Raw genomic sequence first — 26,560 nt, 5'->3', positions numbered from 1 at the left:
TAACTAAACAAAAAAACAAAAAAAAATTCCTTCAATTTTAGGTGCTGCAATTACCCTTCTTGTAAGTAAACTATTTATAAGTAGCCTATCACATCTACAAATAATAGTTCAATTTTTTTGGGACCTGGCTTCTCTGCCCTCCCACTTCCCGTACACTCTCATCCCTTTCTATTTGTGCGGTCACGGTTAAGCCACGTTAACATTTTAAATTACTATTGCTTTTTGTCTTATTATCTCTATAAAAAAATCAATATAAAATGTTGATGTGGCTTAACCGTGACTGCACAAAATAGGAGGGGATGAGAGTGTACGGGAAGTGGGAAGGCAGAGAAGCCGGGTCCATTTTTTGGACCTAGATTAAAATACTCCCTCTAAATGTTGTGAATGGTTGTTTTGTACTAACAGAAATACTTAGCGTCGTGTATGTGTCGGCGCATGTATATATATAATAAGTCTTTATACTCGTTCTAGCGACAATATATGGCTACAGGGCCATAAGCTTCACAGATTCATACACTTGTAAATCTGGATGCTTAAGGATAAGACATTTTTTTAAGAAGTCTATGAAACTACCATTTTTCAGCCATTTACTATTACGGTCTTGTAGTATTCATTTTCATTTATAAGTGAGATGTTTTAAGTTCGAATCTCCTAGATGGCGAATTCGATACCAACCATTATGTGGCTTAACTCTCATCTCCCCTTAATGTAAAATATATCGTTGTATTAAAAAAAAAAAAATTACACCTAGCATTTTCCATGGAAACATTTAGACACTCATGATCCTACCCAGCCATTTAAATCATCAGATGGCTTACAAAGCCCAAACCCCACCTGACCTAACAAGGCCTCAAAGAGGGATTAGCCTAGCAAGGATAAATAAGGACTTAACCTGCAGCATCAACGACAGGATGAAAATTCCTACAATCGTGGCTCCGTCACATGCCATGAAATCCGATGTGGCCAAGATACCTTAAAGGAGACTCTTAATAAGGTTAAGATGCCCTTCATGTCTTCCAAAGTCAAACGACTATATGTTTTAATGAGTGAGATAACAAGTCAAACGACTAATGAATCACCTTCAAGCTCAAACTTGACACTATATAAAGACACGACTTCGAAAGTAATTTACATTTCCATCCACACCAATTCATCTCTACCCCAAACATAAAATAGCACTATAAAATATTATCCTACCCCCTTAGTCTTGATGCACACCAAATATAGGATATGATTAAGTCCAAGATAAGCATATCCAGCTCAATCTGTAAAATTAGTCCAATTCGAGCCAATCTTGCATAACAAACATCCTTTCAATAGCTTGTTATGTTTGCCTCACAGCTTCTGGTAAGAAAATGGCAGATGTTCCAAATCAAACACCCTAGTGAAACCTGCAATTCACATGAAGCTCCACAGTAACAATTAAAAGTGACAAATAATTTTTAACTTTTATACATCAAATACATTGAATTAGTGTAATTGGAAAAAGGAAAAGAATGAAAGAATTGGAAATGAAATTACAAAGAATTGGAAATGAAATTACAGGGCCTAAAATGAAAAAGTTAGAAGCTAAAAGTAAAAATAAATAGTTAAAGCTGGTATCCCTTGAGCTTCTTAAATTCACTAACCAATAATTTTCTTTCATCACTTGTATAGAATCAGCAACCTGCAGCTTTTAGGAAGTTATCATATGGACTCGACGCCGGTAGTCTGAAAGAGTGGGGATGATGCTGGTATTCGTTTACACACATCACTGAGGCATGGCCTGCGGTTGGGGGAGGATTGTATGAAGTGGCAGTGTCATCAGCAAATGGATTTCCGCTCTGTATTGTCATTCAAGTTCACAACTTTAGATTTAAAATGCCAGCCAGAGTGTGTGCATGGTACTTGTACAGTACTAAGTATGCCTAATTTTGGTTAAAGCCAGAAAGCAGTACCCTATATGAGCCGAAGTCAGCATGGAAACCAGATGTTATCCATTTCGCATCATCGTTATGATTTTGTAAAGACTGGTTCATCAAATACTCCTGCTTCTGTTGGGAGCTCATCAAATTCGACATCTTCTGCTGCTTTCCTATCAGGAGTGCCTCACAGTGCCCGGCCATTTCCTTGTATGGCACATCAGGTGCATTAGAGACCGACAGTCTTCCAACTTGATGTGCTGTCTCCAGAACCTGAGCACATAAAAACATTGTAATGGTGAACACTTCTCTCTCTGAATCTTGCATGTGAACAAACAACAGAAGACTATTTTTTTAAAAGCAATAAAACTAAATACAGAACATGCAATGGCTAACGTACAGATTCAATAAATTGATTGACGCTCAGAAGATTGGGAGAATCTGCAGAAAAATCTAAGTTGTTCTTTTGGCTATCAAATGAACCTGGAAAGGAATCATCATCCAATGAAAATATTGGAGCATCCTGCGTTACAAGAATAAAACCTTGAGTCCTGAGCATTAAGAGAAAACTTGATGCTGACCACCTCTAACTGTGGCATGGTGATAAATACCCCCGTTTCTTCCCTCTCAACGCTTATGTTTTAGTTGCTACACCCCCACACAACCAAAAAACAAAAACAAAAGTGAAAGCTATGAAGGGTACTTACCTCCTTCATAGATTTACTGTCTCGGGAATCAACCTGATATAACTTTTGCGGCGCATCCATACACAACTGGGCTCCCAGTGGACATACATCATCAGGTAAGAATTCACTGAGTAGCTCCTCCCTTATAGTAGACAATTCGGCCTGCATAAATAGCTCGCTACTCATAATCCATGGTATAACACAAATGATTTCTTTTCCTGCACTATGAAAAGTCCAAAACACTTAAACAATCGGTATAAAAGCGTACATCTAACAATCTTTCCAAGCTCTTCACAACTTCAGAAGCAAAGAATTCCTTAGTTTGCTCTTCAGTAATATTTATCTCTGACAGAGATTTTAATGCCAGACGATCATCTTCTTCAGATCCATAAAGATGTCTGGGATGGTCCGGTCCAGTCTTAACAGCCTGTAACTTGCGATCTTCAACCAAACGCAGGAATGGATCAACCTGATTAAGCGTATAAAGGTGTCAAAGCTATTTTATGTTTGATAGAGAAGTTTGATTATGGAAATCTCACATAAAAAGATGCCGGTATATGGTTCACTTTCTTCGCGTCTTTCATGTCCTTAGAATTGATAAGTTTAAGCAAAATGTCGCATACATAAGCAAGTAGTTATTAAAGATAATTTGGAGCTTATGAGACCACAGGAAATTAACGAGGCAACCTATGTGAAACTTCACCTGAAAAAGCAACTTACTATTTTATCCACAAGTACTGCATTGGCTCTACGAACAAGAGAAACAATATTGTATGCTTTTGATAGAAAGAGAATCATTGAAGTTGCCAGGGTAAAGAGGGACCTGCGACGCGATGGTGGCAGCACACCTGAAAAGATAGAGGGAAAGAGCTTGTTATGACATCCTAACAAATAAATTATTGACTATCCAGTCTATTACTTAACCAATGTTTTACTTTCTCATGTTTTCTTCTCTAACTAATATTTAACATTAGCAAATGAATTAACGAACAATTATATCTTATCATCATAAATGAAAACGCAAGCATAGAGCATATGCATTATGCATGCTCATTGGTTTGGACTTACTGCGGGGCTCACCTCCTTCATTAAGAGATATGTTCCGCAAGGAAAATGCTAGCTGAAAACTTCGAACAAGAACCTCAATTCTGGAATTCTACAACAAAAGATAAACAACAATAAGAAGAGAGAAAACATGAATATAGAAGCAACAAAGATGAAGGAATGACAAAATAATAGTGCCATTATCTGAGAATAGAACGGGAAAAAATTCTCCAAGTCGTCTCTTTAAAATTCTGAATTCTCCATATACTTTAGAGTCAGAGTTTTCCCATGCTGACAGTACCCTCAAAATTACAATGACATAGGAGGTGGGAAGTGAGCTAAGAAGCTTATAAAGCAGTTAGTACCAGTTACGGAAGATTAAGACAAAGTCTTGAGCTTCAAATGAGCAATGATCTAGGATGGATTTTGAGCGAATCTTAGAAATTATGTTATCAGTTTTCATTTTCATTCTAGTGCAATTACATAATAACTAATTGTCTGAGGTTCCCGGGCATACAGTTGGAATTCATAGGGAAGATTGATCAACCTTTACTTGTGCCTCAATTCCTTCCAGGATTAAAAAAAAAGTGATGACTACGATGTTAAACAATCCACTAAATACACTCTGAAGAAGAAGAAAACTGGAAATGAACTAAATTCATGTAACATGTTAACTATCGCTCTAGCTAAATATTAAGCAATAACACGAAGTGATGCAATTTATCATGCAAACATGCTATCATCATTCGGATGCCATTAAAATGAAAATGCCATCATAAAGAATAGAAACTATTAAAAAAACATCACCAGCATATATAATAGAAAAGACTCATCAAGCAACATCACTCAAGCAATTACCTTGGCCCAAGAAAAAAGTACCACGAGGCTATGTGTGTGAGCAATTGCTTCATAGTTTTCAGGCATGTTCCCAGGAGAGATGGATTGCACCCAAATTGATAAAAGCAAGAGAGTTATCTGGTGGTTGCTCAATCTGAGGGAATCAGCTTCCTGAGGTTTAACAAATAAAAACAGCTATTCACAATCAAATCAACGTTGTTAGACAACTATTGAACTCCAAAAGTCTAATTTTTTATGGAATGTGCCAACAATGTATATCAAGCTAACATCCTCTCCCTCATGTACAGCCCCCTCCTGCACATGATGGAGACAAACACATTGAGGCAGAAAGATCCATATGGCTGCACCCCCACGCTGCATCTTGCAAATAAAAAATAAAAGGGAGCAATGAGGAGAAGAGGTTTCAAACTGTTAAAACTCACAGGTTCCTTAATCGAATTGTTGACGGAATTTTCATTTATTGCTGAAGGTGCAGGAGAACTTTTCATGCTATACGTCCGACTATAAGAAGACCTCAATCTGCTCAGAATCCCACTATTGGTGTCTCCTTGTTCCCCATCAGCAACAGAATTTTCATTGTCCTCTTCACAGATACTATCTCGTGAAGAAATTTTCTCTCTCTTTAGCTTCTCAAATAGGGCAGCTGAAGAAGAAAAGACAGATACAGTTCTTGAGAGTGTCCTGGGAAAATTCAATGCCTTTTTTGACTCAGCATTAGGTAAGGAGCGACTAGGGCAAACTGAAGATGGAACAAGAACAACGGAAAAGATGCGATGGGCTCCAACACGTGTTTCATGGTCAGGATGGACCATAGCTGGGAGTAGTTGATGAATCAATGCCTCAGGAAAAGCCTAACGAAAGTGCACAAGGCAAATAATTAAAAATTCTGTACATGACTCTAAGAATCTCAAAATTTTGAAACAAGTACGATACCATAAGTAAATTGCTTGCCTTGTTTTGATAGGACAAATAAGACCGAAAGAATCTCAAAATTTCAAATAAGTACACGACCATAAGTAAATTACTCACCTTGTTTTGATAGGACAAATTTGGCAAAGAAGCTACAATTTGAGCAGTACGATAAACAGCAGAAATTGTAGTTCTGGCTATAACTGTTATGGTTGAGATATTCTCCAACATAACAGCCATTGCATCAAGGATTGGTCCTGGTTCTCCAACCTGTTAAAGAATGACAGCTTAGTTGTTGTACTGGTGACGGAGTCACTAACAATAAAAATTGGTATCTGAACCTATGGAAACTTATGACTTACTAAACTATTTGCTATGATAAGAATTAACATTACAAGAAGCAATTATAGCTCAGAAAATTTCGTGATGGTGGAATTTTAGGCACAAAGTTAATTCAGTGACTGTTATAGAAGAGTACCACCTTATATGATAACTGTACAAGGCACTTATCCACCGCTTCTCTAAAGCTTCTGTTCCATTTTATTACATCTGTTCCTAGATTAGCATCATCAAGCGAGCAGTGAATGCTCTTCCTCAAATGCCTCATGGCATCACTTACTGCACCAATTATTGCCACAGAGGGCTCAACCTTGGCAAGTTGAGAAAGAGAGGCGGTGACCTCCACTATGTCGACCTGCATGTTGGGTTGTTTGAGGACATTTTTGTGATCCAGATGCTTGATTAAGATGGAAAGCAAAACATGTGTACTTTGCCCTGCAACCAAAGACCGAAAGGCTGAATAAGTCTATCAATAGAAGAGCATTTGTGGTTGAAACATCTAATAGGACCTAAAGATGAAGTATACAAAAGATAAATTTAAATACCACAATCATCCATTAAAACTTGTATATCCTTGAGGACTGGGATAGCAAGACCATATTTGGGAGACCATAAGTTCCCAGTGTCGAAGTAACGGAACAAAGATTCCAGGACACGCCTTATTGTTGTGGCCTCCTTGGCTAGCTTGGCCATGTTGTGCAGGCAAACCCTGGACCAAAAGCAGGGGTTCTTGGCATCTTCCCTATAGGATAATAAAACAAACATTAATAATTGAAATGAATTGGTCTATTGACAAAACAATGTAAAGCTGTTGACAAAATCTCATGCCAACAGAGACGTACACTGTCACATTTAGATTGCCTTTGTCATCCACTAGGGTGCTCCAAGATGTAAGCCTGATGACGACATCTGGGGAAGAAGAAACATGACCCTCATTACTTTGCAGTTCCTGCACCCACCGATTCTTAGAACCTTCAAGGTTCTCTGAAGTTTTATTTAAGCCACCATAATTTTCCAAGACAACTACAACAATCTGTATATTAATATGGAAAAAGACCAATGTCAAGAGGTTTAGGTAGCATTCGTTCTAGCTGCTTCATAAGAATGACTTCGAGAAGTAAATGAGTGACGAGTAACACAATCATAAAACTGAAGAACCAATTCAACCTGTAACCATTTTTTTTTTTTTTCACAATGTTATCATATATTCAATCAATTCAACCTGTAACATTAACTGAAATGGGTAGTCAAAGTTGACAATCCCTCAGATTTAATATTGGCAATCAAAATGGAGCCTTAGGCTAGTCATAACTCATAAGTTAATAATTATAAAAAAAATAAAAAATTCTAGCAGCTAGAAAATTTTAACCATCTGAAAGATACAAACAACAACAACAACAACAAAGCCTTTTCCCACTAAGTGGGGTCGGCTATATGAATCCTAGAACGCCATTGCGCTCGGTTTTGTGTCATGTCCTCCGTTAGATCCAAGTACTCTAAGTCTTTTCTTAGAGTCTCTTCCAAAGTTTTCCTAGGTCTTCCTCTACCCCTTCGGCCCTGAACCTCTGTCCCGTAGTCACATCTTCGAACCGGAGCGTCAGTCGGGCTTCTTTGCACATGTCCAAATCACCGGAGCCGATTTTCTCTCATCTTTCCTACAATTTCGGCTACTCCTACTTTACCTCGGATATCCTCATTCCCAATCTTATCCTTTCTCGTGTGCCCACACATCCCACGAAGCATCCTCATCTCCGCTACACCCATTTTGTGTACGTGTTGATGCTTCACCACCCAACATTCTGTGCCATACAACATCGCTGGCCTTATTGCCGTCCTATAAAATTTTCCCTTGAGCTTCAGTGGCCTACGACGGTCACACAACACGCCGGATGCACTCTTTCCATCCAGCTCGTATTCTATGGTTGAGATCTCCATCTAATTCTCCGTTCTCTTGCAAGATAGATCCTAGGTAGCGAAAACGGTCGCTTTTTGTGATCTTCGCTAGATTGCTCCGGTCATTAGTGTGGATAAGTATATAAATGGATAGAGATAGGAAAGCAAACACAAGATGTACGTGGTTCACCCAGATTGGCTACGTCCACGGAATAGAAGAGTTCTCATTAATTGTGAAGGGTTTACACAAGTACATAGGTTCAAGCTCTCCTTTAGTGAGTACAAGTGAATGATTTAGTACAAATGACATTAGGAAATATTGTGGGAGAATGATCTCGTAATCACGAAACTTCTAAGTATCGGAGTGTGGTGTCGTCTTGACTTGCCTTATCTGTCTCATAGGTAGATGTGGCATCTTCTCTGGAAGTACTCTTCCTCCATCCAGGGGTGGTATCTTTAACTGGTGGAGATGCACAAGGTAATGTATCAATTTCACTTGAAGCTTACTTGTAGTTTCAGGCTTGGTCAAGCGCGATACAAACCATGTAGTAGGAGTCCCCCAAGTCGCCGAGCTAGGGGGTCTGCTGAAAGAGGTGACAGACAAGGTAAGCAATCAGAGCTCCGACTGATTGTTCACCTTCTCCCCATCTTGCAGCAGCATGAAGGATAAAGAGAAGAAAAATGAGAAGAGATGATATGAGATACTTTTGCTTTTGAAGAAGTAACTTTCCACAGGCTTATTCTTGAACTGAGCTGGAGGGTTTTCTGGTTTCCTCCAGAGTATAAGACCGACTGAAGAATTTGAGGGTCAAAACAAGTCCATCAAATCTAGAGTACGTTCCACCCTGCTGATATGGGATACTTTTGCTTTTGACAGAGTAATGGATGTATCGGCACGTGTGCTGTTACGCTTGTCTCCACATGCTTCCTTGTATCCTTCGCACTTGCCCTATCTGTTCCTCAAGCAGATGCGGAATCTTCCCTGGAAACATAAGATGTTGAAGATGAGTACTCGAGAGCAATGCCAGGTAAGTAATCAGGTAAGGGGTTCCAGGCAGTCAGTTCCTGGCTGGAAGCTTGATTCCAAGTGCTGACTGATTGCTCTCTTTCTCCTTGTCTTGCAGGTAAAAACAAGGCCAAAAGAAAAGACAGGGAAAAAGCATGATATGGGATACTCTTGCTTTTAACCCTAATGATATGAGATATTCTTGCTCTAGTATAGCTTGTTTGCAGAGGTATTATCGGGGGGAAAGAAAGCTGAATATTTCGAAAGGCTTCGTTGGGAGTGCCCTCTCAGATATGATGAAGGGTTGAGCATTTTTGCAGGTCTGCCTGTCCGTTGGGGATGGAGGTCGACATATATAGGAGTCTCCCTAACAACAAGTAGTAATGCTATTCCTTTACCCTGCTTGGTCATAGCACGGTAGTGGGAGCTGCCAGTTTCACATGTTTTAACTCTGTCAGAGCACTTTGAAAAAGTGGTCTGTGGTATCTGGCTCTCGAGATTCGGAGAACGATGCCTCTTCGATTTTTGAGAAAGCAATCATGCTGGGGGTCTGACTCTCGAGATTCGGAGAGCAGTGTCTCTTCGATTTTTGAGGCAGTAATCATGTTGGGAGTCTGGCTCTCGAGATTCGGAGGGCGGTGCCTCTTCGATTTTCGAGCATGCAATCTTGTTGGGAGTGTTGTCTCGAATGTGAGTAAAGGTTGGGCATGTTTGCTAGTCTACCTTGCCACGAAGCACAAAGGTTGACACACAGGACTTTCCAATTATCCAGCAATGGTACTATTCCTTTACCCTCTCTTCGATTTTGAGAAAGTAGTCATGTTGGGAGTCTGGCTCTCGAGATTCGGAGGACGGTGCCTTTTCGATTTTGGAGCAAGCAATCTTGTTGGGAGTGTTTTCTCGAATGTGAGTAAAGGTTGGGCATGTTTGCTAGTCTACCTTGCCACGAAGCACAGAGGTTGACACACAGGGACTTTCCAATTATCCAGCAGTGGTACTGTTCCTTTACCCTTGTGGGTAATAATATGGTAGCTAGACCTTCAAAATTTATGTGTCTAAACTTTGTTAGTGCTGTTTCTTTGCTATTCTTTTACCTTTCTTGGTCAGAGCGATGTAGTGGGAGCTGCAAGCTTCACGTGCTCAACTTTGGCAGAGAACTTTGGCAAAGTTATCTGTGGTACCCATGAGCTATTGTTGCGTGTGGGAAGTGGGTGATTGAACAGTAAGATTCATGTGCTTTCTACTTCACCAGAAGTCTTCGACAGAATGCCCATAATTTCTGCAAAGCTGAGTGTGCGTGTGACAGGTGCTGACAAGGCTAGAAAAGTAGGTGCCTCTTCGAATTCTGAGATCGGCCCTCGTGGTCTCTGAGCAGCCCAGCTTTTGAGAAAGCGAGCGCCTCTTCGATTGATTCGGAGAACGATGCCTCATCGATTTTTGAGAAAGCAATCATGCTGGGGGTCTGGCTCTCGAGATTCGGGGAGCAGTGTCTCTTCGATTTTTGAGAAAGTAATCATGTTGGGAGTCTGGCTCTCGAGATTCGGAGGGCGGTGCCTCTTCGATTTTGGAGCAAGCAATCTTGTTGGGAGTGTTTTCTCGAATGTGAGTAAAGGTTGGGCATGTTTGCTAGTCTACCTTGCCACGAAGCACAGAGGTTGACACACAGGGACTTTCCAATTATCCAGCAATGGTACTGTTCCTTTACCCTCTCTTCGATTTTTAAGAAAGTAGTCATGTTGGGAGTCTGGCTCTTGAGATTCGGAGGACGGTGCCTCTTCGATTTTGGAGCAAGCAATCTTATTGGGAGTGTTTTCTCGAATGTGAGTAAAGGTTGGGCATGTTTGCTAGTCTACCTTGCCACGAAGCACAGAGGTTGACACACAGGGACTTTCCAATTATCCAGCAGTGGTACTGTTCCTTTACCCTTGTGGGTAATAATATGGTAGCTAGACCTTCAAAATTTATGGGTCTAAACTTTGTTAGTGCTGTTTCTTGGCTATTCTTTTACCCTTCTTGGTCAGAGCGATGTAGTGGGAGCTGCAAGCTTCACGTGCTCAACTTTGGCAGAGAACTTTGGCAAAGTTATATGTGGTACCCATGAGCTATTGTTGCGTGTGGGAAGTGGGTGATTGAACAGTAAGATTCATGTGTTTTCTACTTCCCCAGAAGTCTTTGACAGAATGCCCATAATTTCCGCAAAGCTGAGTGTGCGTGTGACAGGTGCTGACAAGGCTGGAAAAGTAGGTGCCTCTTCGATTTCTGAGATCGGCCCTCGTGGTCTCTGGGGAGCCCAGCTTTTGAGAAAGCCAGCGCCTCTTCGATTTCTGAGATCGGCCTTCGTGGTCTTTGAGCAGCCCAACTTTTGAGAAAGCAAACGCCTCTTCGATTTCTGAGATCAACCCTCGTGATCTCTAAGCAGCCCAGCTTTTGAGAAAGCAAACGCCTCTTCGATTTCTGAGCAGGCGCCTCTTCGATTTCTGAAGCTCCGTCGAGTGCAGATTTTTATAGGGGCTGGCATTAAGTTCCAAAGCACACTTGAATCTCCACCAGTAGAAGCTTCATTCTTGCACTTCTAAGATCTTGATTTGTCCGACCTCTTCTCTCTTCAACACCTTTGAAAATGTCTGGCCCCTCCGACCGTCGTTTTGACTTGAACCTTGTTGAAGAGGCAGCCCCGCCTTCTCCAGACAACATATGGCGCCCATCCTTCGTCTCCCCTATTGGTCCTCTTACCGTTGGGGATTCCGTGATGAAGAATGATATGACCGCTGCGGTGGTGGCCAGGAACCTTCTCACTCCCAAAGATAACAGACTACTTTCCAAACGGTCTGATGAGTTAGCTGTTAAGGATTCGCTGGCTCTCAGTGTTCAGTGTGCAGGTTCTGTGTCTAATATGGCCCAACGCCTATTTGCTCGAACCCGCCAAGTTGAATCATTGGCGGCTGAAGTGATGAGTCTCAAACAGGAGATTAGGGGGCTCAAGCATGAGAATAAACAGTTGCACCGGCTCGCACATGACTATGCTACAAACATGAAGAGGAAGCTTGACCAGATGAAGGAAACTGATGGTCAGGTTTTACTTGATCATCAGAGATTTGTGGGTTTGTTCCAAAGGCATTTATTGCCTTCGTCTTCTGGGGCTGTACCGCGTAATGAAGCTCCAAATGATCAACCTCTGATGCCTCCTCCTTCTAGGGTTCTGTCCAGTACTGAGGCTCCAAATGATCCCCCTCGGGTGCCTTCTCTTTCTGGGGCTCTACCGACTGCTGAGACTTCTCCTAAGCAACCTTTGTGAAGGCTCCCTCTTGTGTGTTTATTTTGACTCATGTATATGTACATATTTGTAGCTTATCGGGGATATCAATAAATAAGCTTTCCTTCATTTCAACGTATTGTGTTAAATACACCAAAGCCTTCTTCGCTAAGTTCTTTGAATTTTCTTTTGTTGAAGCTTGTATGTTGAAGCTTTCTGAGTGGAGCATGTAGGTTGGGGTAGTGTTCCCTTAATTTCCCGAGTGAGGAAAACTTCTCGGTTGGAGACTTGGAAAATCCAAGTCACTGAGTGGGATCGGCTATATGAATCTTAGAACGCCATTGTGCTCGATCCTGTGTCATATCCTTCGTTAGATCCAAGTACTCTAAGTCTTTTCTTAGAGTCTCTTCCAAAGTTTTCCTAGGTCTTCCTCTACCCCTTCGGCCATGAACCTCTGTCCCATAGTCGCATCTTCTAATCGGAGCGTCAGTAGGCCTTCTTTGCACATGTCCAAACCACCGTAACCGATTTTCTCTCATCTTTCCTTCAATTTCGGCTACTCCTACTTTACCCCGGATATCCTCATTCCTAATCTTATCCTTTCCCGTTCCGTAACCATTTCGTTTTTAGTTTTAGGTTTCAATTTTTTGTACTTGAGATATAGGGAAAATATATGGGGGAGAGGAGGGGATCCAGAAGAGTGGAGGAAGGATGGTGGGAGAGATGTACAATCAATGTATAAGAGGAGATACACAAAATGAAAACTAAAAACCAACAACTATTTGAAGTTGTTCTCCCTATAAGATTTTGTTTTCGTTCGTTGTACTTTATTTCTTCCCTACCTTCCCACCACCCTTCTCCATCCCTTCTTTCTCCCCATAACTTTCCTCATATCTCAACCACAAAAAGTGAAAACTAACAACAAAAAATGAAATGGTTATCAAAAGGTCTTGAAGGTGTTAATATTTTATATTTAATGCAAAAAGTGCAAAATTTTAAAGCATAAATAATAAATTTATAGTTGAGGTTGATCCAAAAAATTATATTCACATTTATCTTCTAGAACTATCAAAAGATTACTTGAAAGTTTGGAACAAGATTTAAGAAACTTCAAATGTACTTACGTTATCGAACTCGACTGATATATGAGAGTTCTCACCCATAAACCAAACCTACAAAAGAAAATTTAGGAAACTCAGTTTTGCATCAGGGATATAGATTCTGAACTTTGAGAAAACATGCTGTGACAAGCATATATTTCCAACAGAGATATCATCTTATTTCACTTTTAAGAGCTTCATCGGGCAAAGAATACAGAAAAGGACACAATTCATGGTAAAGGGGACAAATTTGCTAAGTTCAAGAAAAAGGGGAGACGGAAAAAAGAAAGATAGATCGAACCAAAGTGTAATAAGAATCTCCCATAGCATGTTTCATTTTTGAATTTTGAATTTCACATGCATTTAACATGACATGAAGTTAATGCTAAGGTGTAGTGTTAAATTTATAACAGAAACAATATGAAAAAGTACCATTGAAGCAAGGGCTTGGAGTGCAGCTGAACGTAGATTACTTGCCCTTTCATCTTCCCCCGGCTCTTGAGCTATCTGACACAATTTTGGAATAAAGCCTTCTAAGTTGAACATATAAGTTCCATCCGTCTGCAAAAATCAGAGAGACGGATTAAATTTGAAATTTTCTCTAGCCAAGCTGGCTGGTGATAAATTAAAAGTGAAGCTTTGTATCTTGTAATTTACAAACCTGATTATTTACAAAGTTAAAAAGAGTCTGACATCCTATAATTTGCATTTCATCTTGCCGTGTTTGATCCAACAGTGTATGCATAATGCTGAGTAAGCTACTCGCAAAAAGAGGCCTAGGAAAATGTCACTGAACATATAAATTAACCATGTAACCACACAAAAATATGCATTTATATATTTTTTATATATACACACCCACAAGCACAAATAAACAGAGAGCTTGAGAGAGAGAGAGAGTCTATTGTTGGTAGATTTATGCCATGTTATACGTTGCCAGAATGTGGATCAGGACCTCATGTTCAAACAGATCATTCCAACTCAATAGTCCAAATTAACAGTCAAAAAGAGCAAATACTAGGGTTTAAAGTGTTGCTTATAGTTTTAGACCTTAGAGCTCAACTCTAAGCCCCAAATGAGACCATCATAAAAGAAAATTTGCACTCTCTTTGAACAGTCAATACTGCTATTTGAAAAGTGTGAGGAGAGAGAGAGATAATAGAACAAAAAATTAGATAAGGATGAACTCACATTTGCTCCTTACAAGAAATCAGCAATTTGTTATAAATGCACATGACAATTTTTGCAGATCGAAAGTTCTCGTTCCTCAATTCCTTGTAGCACCTTTGCTCTAGATAAGTTGTGATCTGCTCCCAAAATATTCAAATTTGGTCAGAAAAGAAAGAATATTTAACATTGTCCATATGTGGTACTTTTTCTTAAACTGATTTTCACAAAAATCTCTAAAATGCTACTCCTTCAAAATACTTTAATTCAAAGGACATTTCACTTCGTAGAAAAAAGGAAGCAAGGAAGGCTGAATTTTTATTGACAACAATCGCATAGTGAACCATATCACATATTTATGGTGCAAGGCAAAGGTTTGATTCCATTGGTAACACCATTCAGAAAAATTAAGAAAACTATAAGAAGATTGAACCATTGCTGAAATTCAATATCAGAAATGATTTGAGAAACCTATTAGAAGGGTCAGAAATTCACATCATTGTGAACAAGGCATTTTTGACATGATGACATAGCCCCCAACAAATGCGAATAGACAAATGAACAAAAACATGTACGTTTGAGATTTTGTAGTTTGTGACTTATTAATAACTACATCCATTATTTTCTCTCAACTCTTTCGGTCAACTTACTTCCCAGTGTTTTCTCCCTTCTCTCTTCTTTAAACAAATTATCTATTGAGTTACGATGATAATTGTTTTTTATTTTTATCATGAGTTAAGTTATATAACTCCGCCGTGTAAGTTTATCTTACATTGCCGGTCCCAAGCCCGGATAAAGGAGGAGGGGGAGGGCGTCAGGTAGTCGACAGCCGGCACTCCATGATCACGTCGAATCCTTATGAAAATGAATCCAGAACGAAATCGCGCTAAAGCTAGGGCGTCACCCGTAAGTGGCGCGCTGTGTGGCCTGAGCACAGTGATAAGTGAGCAAGGGTCGCTGTATCTCCATCGGCACCCGGATACAGTGTTAAATGAGCAAGGGGGCTATAGAAACTTCTTTTCGAACGACTCCACTCAAAGTTGTTTGGGAGCATATGCTCCTATCAACTTTACACGGGACATACAAAAGAAGTACTTTGATCCTATTAGACTGGGAAGGGCGAAGAAGCTAGGACAGAAGGGTAGAGTTCAAGAGAGCAAAATGCGTTTAGGAACGTGGAATATAGGAACCTTGACGGGAAAATCTATGGAAGTAGTAGAAGTTATGGTGAGGAGAAGGATAAATATTATGTGCCTACAAGAAACTAAGTGGGTTGGTCGTAAGGCAAAGGATCTAGAAAACTCAGGGTTTAAACTATGGTATTCGGGCACAAATAGAACGAGAAACGGTGTTGGCATCATCGTGGACAAGACCTTGACACAAGATGTTGTAGATGTCAAGAGGGTAGGAGATAGAATCATGGCAATCAAGATTGTAATAGGACAAGAACTTATCAATGTGATTAGTGCGTACGCACCTCAAGTAGGGTTGGATACGAGTTCGAAGGAGAAATTTTGGGAAGACCTTGGAGACTTGGTGCAAGGAATTGCTCAGACGGAGAAGTTATTTATAGGAGGAGATTTAAATGGACACGTGGGCAGGGAGACAGGCAACTATGGAGGTTTTCTTGGTGGCCATGGTTTTGGGGAGAGAAACGAGGATGGGGAAGCTATCTTGGATTTTGCAATGGCATATGATCTCTTCTTAGCCAACACCTTCTTTAAGAAGAGAGAAGAACATGTGATCACCTACAAGAGTGGGTCGTCAAAAACACAAATAGATTTTCTTCTAATGAGGAAAGGGGATCGTATAACTTGTAAGGATTGCAAAGTTATACCAGGAGAGAGCGTGACTAATCAACATCGCTTGTTGGTGATGGATGTACATATCAAAAGAGTGAGAAAAAAGAACAAGACTTGGAAGTGCCCAAGGACTAGATGGTGGAATCTAAAAGAAGAAAAACAAACCATTTTCAAAGAGAAAGTAATCACCCAGTGTGTGTGGGATAGAGAGGGGGAAGCTAACCAAATGTGGGATTCCATGGCTAGTTGTATCCGAAAAGTAGCAAAAGAGGTATTAGGAGAGTCCAAGGGCTTTGCCCCACACCAAAAGGAATCTTGGTGGTGGAATGAGGAGGTACAAGCAAAGGTGAAGGCTAAGAAGGAATGTTGTAAAGCCTTATACAAGGATAGGACCGATGAAAATGGTGAAAGGTATAGAAAAGCGAAGCAAGAGGCGAAGAAAGCTGTGAGAGAAGCTAAGTTAGCGGCTTATGACGATATGTATAAGCGACTAGATACCAAAGAAGGAGAGTTGGATATCTATAAACTAGCTAGAGCAAGGGAAAAGAAGACAAAGGACCTAAACCAAGTGAGGTGCATCAAGGATGAGGATGGAAAGGTTCTTGCTACAGAGAACGCGGTTAAAGACAGATGGAAAGGTTATTTTCATAATCTTTTCAATGAAGGACATGAAAGGAGTGCTTCTTTAGGGGAGTTGAGTAACTCAGAAGAGTGTAGAAACTACTCTTTTTATCGTAGAATCCGGAAGGAAGAAGTGGGTGTAGCTTTGAAGAAGATGAAGCATAGAAAAGCAGTAGGCCCAGACGATATACCAATCGAAGTGTGGAAAGTTTTGGGAGAGACAGGTATAACATGGCTCACTGACCTTTTCAATAGGATTTTGAAAACGAAGAAGATGCCGAATGAGTGGCGAATGAGCACTTTGGTGCCTATCTACAAGAATAAGGGCGATGTACAAAATTGCATGAACTATAGGGGAATTAAGCTAATGAGTCATACAATGAAGCTCTGGGAGAAAGTCATTGAGCATAGATTGAGGCAAGAGACACGGGTTTCGGACAACCAATTCGGGTTCATGCCAGGGCGCTCAACCATGGAGGCAATCTATCTCTTACGAAGATTGATGGAAAGATATAGAGATGGGAAAAAGGATTTACACATGGTCTTTATAGATTTGGAAAAAGCGTATGATAGGGTCCCAAGAGACATTCTTTGGAGGATTTTAGAGAAGAAAGGAGTATGAGTAGCATATATCCAAGCTATACAGGATATGTATGAAGGAGCAAAGACTGCCGTAAGAACTCATGAAGGACAAACCGAAAGCTTTCCCATAACTGTAGGATTACATCAAGGCTCATCCTTAAGTCCTTACCTTTTTGCGTTGGTAATGGATGAGTTAACAGGACATATTCAAGGTGATATTCCTTGGTGTATGCTTTTCGCAGACGATATAGTGTTGATAGATGAAACTCAGGAAGGGGTAAATGCAAAGCTTAACCTTTGGAGAGAAGTGTTGGAATCTAAAGGTCTTCGCCTAAGCCGATCAAAGACAGAATATATGGAGTGCAAGTTCAGTGCAAATGGAGGCCAAAACGAGTTAGGGGTGAGGATCGGAGATCAAGAAATACCAAAGAGCGACCGTTTTCGTTACCTAGGATCTATCTTGCAAAAGAACGGAGAATTAGATGGAGATCTCAACCATAGAATACAAGCTGGATGGATGAAGTGGAAGAGTGCATCCGGCGTGTTGTGTGACCGTCGTATGCCACTGAAGCTCAAGGGAAAATTTTATAGAACGGCAATAAGGCCGGCGATGCTGTATGGCACAGAATGTTGGGCTGTGAAGCATCAACACGTACACAAAATGGGTGTAGCGGAGATGAGGATGCTTCGTTGGATGTGTGGGCACACGAGAAAGGATAAGATTAGGAATGAGGATATCCGGGGTAAAGTAGGAGTAGCCGAAATTGAAGGAAAGATGAGAGAAAATCGGTTACGGTGGTTTGGACATGTGCAAAGAAGGCCTACTGATGCTCCGATTAGAAGATGCGACTATGGGACAGAGGTTCAGGGCCGAAGGGGCAGAGGAAGACCTAGGAAAACTTTGGAAGAGACCCTAAGAAAAGACTTAGAGTACTTGGATCTAACGGAGGACATGACACAGGACAGAACACAATGGCGTTCTAAGATTCATATAGCCGATCCCACTCAGTGACTTGGATTTTCCAAGTCTCCAACCGAGAAGTTTTCCTCACTCGGGAAATTAAGGGAACACTACCTCAACCTATATGCTCCACTCACAGAGCTTGGACATACAAGCTTCAACAAAAGAAAATTCAAAGAACTTAGCGAAGAAGGCTTTGGTGTATTTAACACAATACGTTGAAATGAAGGAAAGCTTATTTATTGATATCCCCTATAAGTTACAAATATGTACATATACTTGAGTCAAAATAAACAAACAAGAGGGAGCCTTCACAAAGGTTGCTTAGGAGAAGTCTCAGCAGGCGGTAGAGCCCCAGAAAGAGAAGGCACCGGAGGGGGATCATTCGGAGCCTCAGTACTGGACAAAACCCTAGAAGGATGAGGCATCAGAGATTGATCATTTGGAGTTTCATTACGCGGTACAGCCCCAGAAGACGAAGGCAATAAATGCCTTTGGAACAAACCCACAAATCTCTGATGATCAAGTAAAACCTGACCATCAGATTCCTTCATCTGGTCAAGCTTCCTCTTCATGTTTGTAGCATAGTCATGTGCGAGCCGGTGCAACTGTTTATTCTCATGCTTGAGCCCTCTAATCTCCTGTTTGAGACTCATCACTTCAGCCGCCAATGATTCAACTTGGCGGGTTCGAGCAAATAGGCGTTGGGCCATATTAGACACAGAACCTGCACACTGAACACTGAGAGCCAGAGAATCCTTAACAGACAACTCATCAGACCGTTTGGAAAGTAGTCTGTTATCTTTGGGAGTCAGAAGGTTCCTGGCCACTACCGCAGCGGTCATATCATTCTTCATCACGGAATCCCCAACGGTAAGAGGACCAGTAGGGGAGACGAAGGATGGTCGCCATATGTTGTCTGGAGAAGGCGGGGCTGCCTCTTCAACAAGGTTCAAGTCAAAACGACAGTCGGAGGGGCCAGACATTTTCAAAGGTGTTGAAGAGAGAAGAGGTCGGACAAATCAAGATCTTAGAAGTGCAAGAATGGAGCTTCTACTGGTGGATATTCAAGTGTGCTTTGGAACTTAATGTCAGCCCCTATAAAAATCTGCACTCGACGAAGCTTCAGAAATCGAAGAGGCGCCTGCTCAGAAATCGAAGAGGCGTTTGCTTTCTCAAAAGCTGGGCTGCTCAGAGACCACGAGGGTCGATCTCAGAAATCGAAGAGGTGTTTGCTTTCTCAAAAGCTGGGCTGCTCAAAGACCACAAAGGCCGATCTCAGAAATCGAAGAGGCTTGCTTTCTCAAAAGCTGGGCTGATCAGAGACCACGAGGGCCGATTTCAGAAATCGAAGAGGCACCTACTTTTCCAGCCTTGTCAGCACCTGTCACACGCACACTCAGCTTTGCGGAAATTATGGGCATTCTGTCGAAGATTTCTGGCGAAGTAGAAAGCACATGAATCGTACTGTTCAATCACCCACTTCCCACACGCAACAGTAGCTCATGGGTACCACAGATAACTTTGCCAAAGTTCTCTGACAAAGTTGAGACACGTGAAGCTTGCAGCTCCTACTACATCGCTCTGACCAAGAAGGGTAAAAGAATTGCAAAGAAACAACACTAACAAAGTTTAGACACATAAATTTTGAAGGTCTAGCTACCATATTATTACCCACAAGGGTAAAGGAACAGTACCACTGCTGGATAATTGGAAAGTCCCGGTGTGTCAACCTCTGTGCTTCGTGGCAAGGTAGACTAGCAAACATGCCCAACCTTTACTCACATTCGAGAAAACACTCCTAACAAGATTGCTTGCTCCAAAATCGAAGAGGCACCGCCCTCCGAATCTCGAGAGCCAGACTCCCAACATGATTACTTTCTCAAAAATCGAAGAGAGGGTAAAGGAACAGTACTACTGCTGGATAATTGGAAAGTCCCGGTGTGTCAACCTTTGTGCTTCGTGGCAAGGTAGACTAGCAAACATGCCCAACCTTTACTCACATTCGAGAAAACACTCCCAACAAGATTGCTTGCTCCAAAATCGAAGAGGCACCGCCCTCCGAATCTCGAGAGCCAGACTCCCAACATGATTACTTTCTCAAAATCGAAGAGAGGGTAAAGGAACAGTACCACTGCTGGATAATTGGAAAGTCCCTGTGTGTCAACCTCTGTGCTTCGTGGCAAGGTAGACTAGCAAACATGCCCAACCTTTACTCACATTCGAGAAAACACTCCCAACAAGATTGCTTGCTCCAAAATCGAAGAGGCACGGCCCTCCGAATCTCGAGAGCCAGACTCCCAACATGATTACTTTCTCAAAAATCGAAGAGACACCGCTCTCCGAATCTCGAGAGCCAGACCCCCAGCAGGATTGCTTTCTCAAAAATCGAAGAGGCATCGTTCTCCGAATCTCGAGAGCCAGACCCCCGACAGGTCTGTAATCTTCACACGCAACATCAGCTTTCCAGATACCACAAACCACTTTTTCAAAGTGCTCTGACAGAGTTAAAACATGTGAAGCTGGCAGCTCCCACTACCGTGCTATAACCAAGCAGGGTAAAGGAATAGCATTATTACTTGATGTTAGGGAGACTCCTATATATGTCGACTTCCATCCCTAACGGACAGGCAGACCTGCAAAAATGCTCAACCCTTTCTCTTATCTGAGAGGGCACTCCCAACAAAGCCTTTCGAAATATTCAGCTTTCTTCCCCCCCGATAATACCTCTGTAAACAAGCTATACTAGAGCAAGAATATCTCATATCATCAGGGTTAAAAGCAAGAGTATCCCATATCATGCTTTTTCCCTGTCTTTTCCTTTGGCCTTGTTCTTACCTGCAAGACAAGGAGAAAGAGAGCAATCAGTCAGCACTTGGAATCAAGCTTCCAGCCAGGAACTGACTGCCTGGAACCCCTTACCTGATTACTTACCTGGCATTGCTCTCGAGTACTCATCTTCAACATCTTATGCTTCCAGGGAAGATACTGCATCTGCCTGAGGAACAGATAGGGCAAGTGAGAAGGATACAAGGAAGCATGTGGAGACAAGCGTAACAGCACACGTGCCGATACATCCACTACTCTATCAAAAGCAAAAGTATCCCATATCAGCAGGGTCGAACGTACTCTAGATTTGATGGACTTGTTTTGACCCTCAAATTCTTCAGTCGGCCTTATACTCTGGAGGAAACCAGAAAACCCTCCAGCCCAGTTCAAGAATAAGCCTGTGGAAAGTTACTTCTTCAAAAGCAAAAGTATCCCATATCATCTCTCCTCATTTTTCTTCTCTTTATCCTTCATGCTGCCTGCAAGATAGGGAGAATGTGAACAATCAGCCGGAGCTCTGATTGCTTACCTTGTCTGTCACCTCTTTCAGCAGATCCCCCAGCTCGGCGACTTGGGGGACTCCTACTACATGGTTTGTATCTCGCTTGACCAAGCATGAAACTACAAGTAAGCTTCAAGTGAAATTGATACATTACCATGTGCATCTCCACCAGTTACAGATACCACCCCTGGATGGAGGAAGAATACTTCCAAAGAAGATGCCACATCTACCTATGAGACAAATAAAGGCAAGTCAAGACGATACCACACTCCGATACTTAGAAGTTTCGTGGCTACGAGATCATTCTCCCACAATATTTCCTAATGTCATTTGTACTAAATCATTCACTTGTACTCACTAAAGGAGAGCTTGAACCTATGTACTTGTGTAAACCCTTCACAATTAATGAGAACTCCTCTATTCCGTGGACGTAGCCAATCTGGGTGAACCACATACATCTTGTGTTTGCTTTCCTATCTATATCCATTTATATACTTATCCACACTAATGACCGGAGCAATCTAGCGAAGATCACAAAAAGTGACCGTTTTCGCTACCTAGGATCTATCTTGCAAGAGAACGGAGAATTAGATGGAGATCTCAACCATAGAATACAAGTTGGATGGATGAAGTGTAAGAGTGCATCCGGCGTGTTGTGTGACCGTCGTAGGCCACTAAAGCTCAAGGGAAAATTTTATAGGACGGCAATAAGGCCAACGATGTTGTATGGCACAGAATGTTGGGCGGTGAAGCATCAACGTACACAAAATGGGTGTAGCGGAGATGAGGATGCTTCGTGGGATGTATGGGCACACGAGAAAGGATAAGATTGGGAATTAGGTTATCCGAGGTAAAGTAGGAGTAGCCAAAATTGAAGGAAATATGAGAGAAAATCGGTTCCGGTGGTTTGGACATGTGCAAAGAAGGTCTACTGACGCTCCGGTTCGAAAATGTGACTACGGGACAGAGGTTCGGGGCCGAAGGAGTAGAGGAAGACCTAGGAAAACTTTGGAAGAGACCCTAAGAAAAGACTTGAGTACTTGGATCTAACGGAGGACATGACACAAATGAGCGCAATGGCGTTCTAGGATTCATATAGCCGACCCCACTTAGTGGGAAAAGGCTTTGTTGTTGTTGTTGTTGTTGTATCATGAGTTAAGTTATATATGACGGACATATATGGAGGGAGCTTCTTGAGGGATCCCTCAAATAAGGTTATTTCAGGGACATCCACTCCCCTTGTATTTTGATGATCCAGCTCACCTTGTTTTATGTCTTCACTCAAGATTGTACTTGCAAAAATCACTTAAATCTGAAACCCTTAACCACTCAATTAAGTGGTGTCAATTTAGTGTTTTCTTGAAATATCATATTGGTCTATTTTCTTGGCTACAACTAGATGTCTTAGTGGTAGCGGTTTTGTCCAATGTTTTGCAAGGATGACCTTTGAATGAAGAACTAAAACATAAGATGGTTCAGTTCATCGAAATAAATTCCAGAGTGCGCCGCACAAGGTGCCCCTCAGATAAGGTTATGTTTGGGATCCCTCAAATAAGGTTAAAATAAATTTTTAGGATTTACAGAATATAATTGATACCTTTGGGATTCGCAAAGGATTCTTGGCAACATATTCGCACAACTTTCCAATCTTCCGATCATTTGGTCCTTCTTCCTGTCAAAGTGAAAAGAATAAGTCCTGAAACTTGATAATGCAACATTCGTTAAGAAAGTGATTGCATTGATGTTAAGAAATTAATAGAACAATATTTCACAGAAAAGCCAGAATAGGGAAACTTCATACTTTTAAGGGATGCAAAGAAACTAAATTTGATGGTGTCTAACCAGGATTTTCCATCAAAGAACATGTGTTCTGACCAGGAAAAAAACCCAAAAGGGAGTAACACAAACATACATTATTACAGACTGTTCTGACAGGATTCTCCCTTGGGTGAGTAGAATAAAAACTACAAGAATGGGAAAAAAAGGTTTAATCAACTAGTATTTATTAACCAGAGAAACAAGTAAATTCTTTTATTGTCAGAAAATAAATCATACAAATTCATCTACAAGGCATTGGTTGCATCAAGAAAAGGCAACCTACAATTTCTTTCTTGTATACCCAACTGAACCTCATTGTATAAGAATTGAATTCTCAAGAAAAATAAAAACCATGATGTACATAAGAAGATAAAAACATAACACCGCCAACACATCATACATAAGGCCTACAGTTAATAACGACATGGCACACAACGATTACAATGCTCTGTTTTCAATTAGAGCCATAAACAACTTACTACACCGATAAGCAGTTCTTTCTAGGCCTCATTTCATCCTCGAATGGCAGACAACAATATGAGAAACTGGGCTTTCAATTGGCTACCATAGTCATAATCAGTTTCAACGTTTGTTTACATGAGTGCTCTAAAGTTACGAAATACTCATTTTACTAGACAAAGATGCATATTACATAACTCTAGATTAGCCTCACAAGGCATCCAACACTAGCAGATACCTAGTTTTTCATTTAGTTTTCAAAGCCATAATAAACTCAATATTTGTCGACATACAAAACATATTAAATATATATGTAGGCTTATAAATACAAAATGGATGGGCAAGTAACTGTCAATTAATTCAAGTACTGGTTAGATGTTACCATGTTAAAATTTATGGTTTGGAGGAGTGATTCTATTTGACAAGAAGATTCAAGAACTTGGATTGTCAAAACTCAGACAATTCAGACGATTCTTCAATACTCAATCTACTCGATTAGACTATGTAATGGATGGTAGCAAGTTAAAAAATTGTCCTCTCAATTTTAGTTCACTTAGGAAGAATCATTACTTTGATAGTCATGTCAAATGGTTGCGTTTTCACAGCAGAATGCCATCATCCAGCAATGGACTACATATCTACCATAACATCAACACTTTTCCAAACCCACAAAAATGCACATAGAGATGTCATATATTATCATCCACACAAGTCTCTTTACAAACGGTAAAACTATCTTAGGAAACAAGTAACGAATCGAATGCAAGCAACAAAAACCCATGTAGATAAAATACGAGAGCAGAACGAACCTGGTTACGAGGGAAAATGTCAGCAATGAGCTTCTTGTATCTCTTAACCGGCTGTCTAGACCTGGCTCGCAATGCTGGGCAGAAGAAGCAAAGGCTGCCACAGGCAGGCAAAACTTGGCGCGAAATCACCCCCGAAACAGCGCTCATTGTTGAATACAAGATACATACAACTTGACACAAACAGGAAAAATGGGCACCTCAGAACTTGGCCTTTCTTTCCCTTCCAAATCTACGAGAGGAAAACCTCACAATTTGGGTGCAGAGAAGGGAAAGAAAGGCTCGAACCTGAGATGGGTACCTCTAAAATCGAACAAACCAGCCTGTGAACAATTAACAAAATCTCAAAAATCCAATCAAAGCCTCAAAATTCAAGAACAATTCAATCTCCAATACAATTTTCCAATGTGGGTTTTCAAATTCAAGCAAAAGGATATTCCAAAATCGCAAATACACATCGAAATTCGATCGCTTTGTATGGAATCGTGGCGATGAACGCCTTCAAAGAGCAGGAGGAGACCTGAGGCTGGAAAATCCACCTTATGCCATGCAGAAAATGTACCGGAATTCCAGCATATTCCACCGCGATTTCTTACGTGTCCTTCCCTTTTTCTGTTTTTGAATTTTTGAATTTATACTCCAAATAATATCCGTCCAGCCTGCACCTGCAGTTCTGGGACAATAACGTTTTAACGGCTCAATTTGTGGGTCCCAGGGATTTGGTAGATTTTTGGGGTCCATGCTGACGTGGATGCATTATATTAAGGTTCTGTGATCATAGACGTGCTCTCTGCTCTCTCGACAGTTAAATTTTTGCGTTTTTTGTCAACCGAAATTTTGACAGTTCATTTACCTAATTTCTTCCTTTTTTTTTTTTTGGTAAAAACCTTACTTTGATAGAAAAAGGAAAAAACGGTTGGGGTACTATGATTTTGCATTTCTTGGTATTATGCGACTAAATGTTATATATTTCCAAAGTCGGCTTAATCAAGTTAGGTAGAATATCGGTCGAATCAAAAGGATGTCATGTATTCATGTATTTTTTATTTGATCTCTATCATGGAGTTTAGTTCCATGAATTTTGTTTTAGGCTATCTCTTATGAGCCGGAAAATTTAGAATAAAAAATCATATTTGACTCCAAATTTGTTATATCGCTCTTTAGTCCTTGAAAAAATTGATATTGTATATGACTTTAGAGTCAAGTCTGAAGTCATACTTGATTTAAGTTTAACTTTAGAGTTAAAAGGGGTTCTTCATTGAATTACACATAAAAGTAATTTTTATTTCAAAAATTCTTAATTAAAAGGGGATTCCTCATTCAAAGTATCTTGAAGGTGTATAAGATACTCATGAAAGAAACTTATCTGTCCAACTCACACAATATAGTAGGATATGGACACCTTGTACTTATTCCTTTAATTCTCTAACCGTAAAATTTATTTCTTACTTCAACGTACTTTAAATCTTAGCTGTTACTTAATTCAATTATAATCATTAAAATGATACCTTTTTTTTTAAGAAAGAAACGATAGCGATTTTATCAAAAAGATTATGAAGGGTTGCAATTAATGCTCTAGGAGATCATCCTAAACTAATCCTCAAACCAACAAGAATCAAATTCAAAGTACGGGCTAACTTAGCTAATATACAAGTCATCATTTTAGCGAATCTACGAACATGATAATCACAAGACTTGAAAACACAAAGTAAAATCACATGCATAAATAAATAGGATAGGATAAAAGGACAACAATATTGACAAACATTTCTTTCACTTTTAAAATTTTAGATTTTATAACATTTTTCTTTAGGTATTTGGCCGTTTAATATTTGACTTGGTGACTTAAAAACACAAAGTATACAAAAAAATGAAAAGGCCAACTACAACGATAACAAATAGATGAGGTTGGATGAGGAAGTTAGAGAAGAGAAAGGACAATTACGAGGTTGATTATTCAGCTTCTTTCCGAATGGAAGCACTCAAACGCCCGTTCCCTATCATGTCCTTAACCGCCCGACACG

The 26,560-nt window shown here is 40.5% G+C and overlaps 1 protein-coding gene across 8 annotated transcripts; it reads right to left on the bottom strand.

Moving 5' to 3' along the window:
- Nucleotides 1-990: 990 nt before the first annotated feature.
- LOC103413615 (protein SEMI-ROLLED LEAF 2-like) lies at nt 991-25,197 on the bottom strand. Of its 8 annotated transcripts, XM_070810089.1 has the most exons (22): nt 25,057-25,192; nt 24,540-24,859; nt 23,051-23,125; nt 14,181-14,296; nt 13,651-13,765; nt 13,422-13,550; nt 13,014-13,061; nt 6,580-6,770; nt 6,283-6,479; nt 5,880-6,172; nt 5,519-5,668; nt 4,912-5,340; nt 4,490-4,639; nt 3,656-3,743; nt 3,308-3,435; nt 3,127-3,174; nt 2,856-3,056; nt 2,609-2,749; nt 2,302-2,424; nt 1,938-2,174; nt 1,629-1,823; nt 1,274-1,391 (listed from the first exon to the last, which is right to left on the bottom strand). In XM_070810089.1, exons 2-21 carry the CDS (start codon nt 24,684-24,686, stop codon nt 1,659-1,661), a joined length of 3,171 nt encoding a protein of 1,056 aa, XP_070666190.1. In that variant the 5' UTR covers nt 24,687-24,859; nt 25,057-25,192; the 3' UTR covers nt 1,274-1,391; nt 1,629-1,658. The 8 variants fall into 8 exon arrangements, with proteins under 8 accessions (XP_070666195.1, XP_070666190.1, XP_028946413.2 ...); XM_070810094.1 differs by lacking the exon at nt 3,127-3,174 and having other exon boundaries at nt 991-1,391; nt 3,668-3,743; nt 25,057-25,197; XM_029090580.2 differs by lacking the exon at nt 1,274-1,391 and having other exon boundaries at nt 1,430-1,823.
- Nucleotides 25,198-26,560: the final 1,363 nt, after the last annotated feature.

Source organism: Malus domestica, chromosome 12, assembly GCF_042453785.1.
Source record: "Malus domestica chromosome 12, GDT2T_hap1".
Lineage (NCBI taxonomy): Eukaryota > Viridiplantae > Streptophyta > Magnoliopsida > Rosales > Rosaceae > Malus > Malus domestica.
The sequence above is the reverse complement of the archived record's forward strand: the minus strand, read 5'-3'. Positions and strand labels throughout refer to the sequence as shown.

Excerpts from the sequence above, each read along its gene's own strand:
- LOC103413615 (XM_029090579.2), bottom strand. The coding sequence starts at position 24,686 with ATGAGCGCTGTTTCGGGGGTGATTTCGCGCCAAGTTTTGCCTGCCTGT. Across the intron at positions 5,669-5,879 it reads TTGTACAGTTATCATATAAG|GTTGGAGAACCAGGACCAAT; the intron begins GTGGTACTCTTC and ends ATTCTTTAACAG. Across the intron at positions 2,750-2,855 it reads GCTTGGAAAGATTGTTAGAT|GCCGAATTGTCTACTATAAG; the intron begins GTACGCTTTTAT and ends CTATTTATGCAG.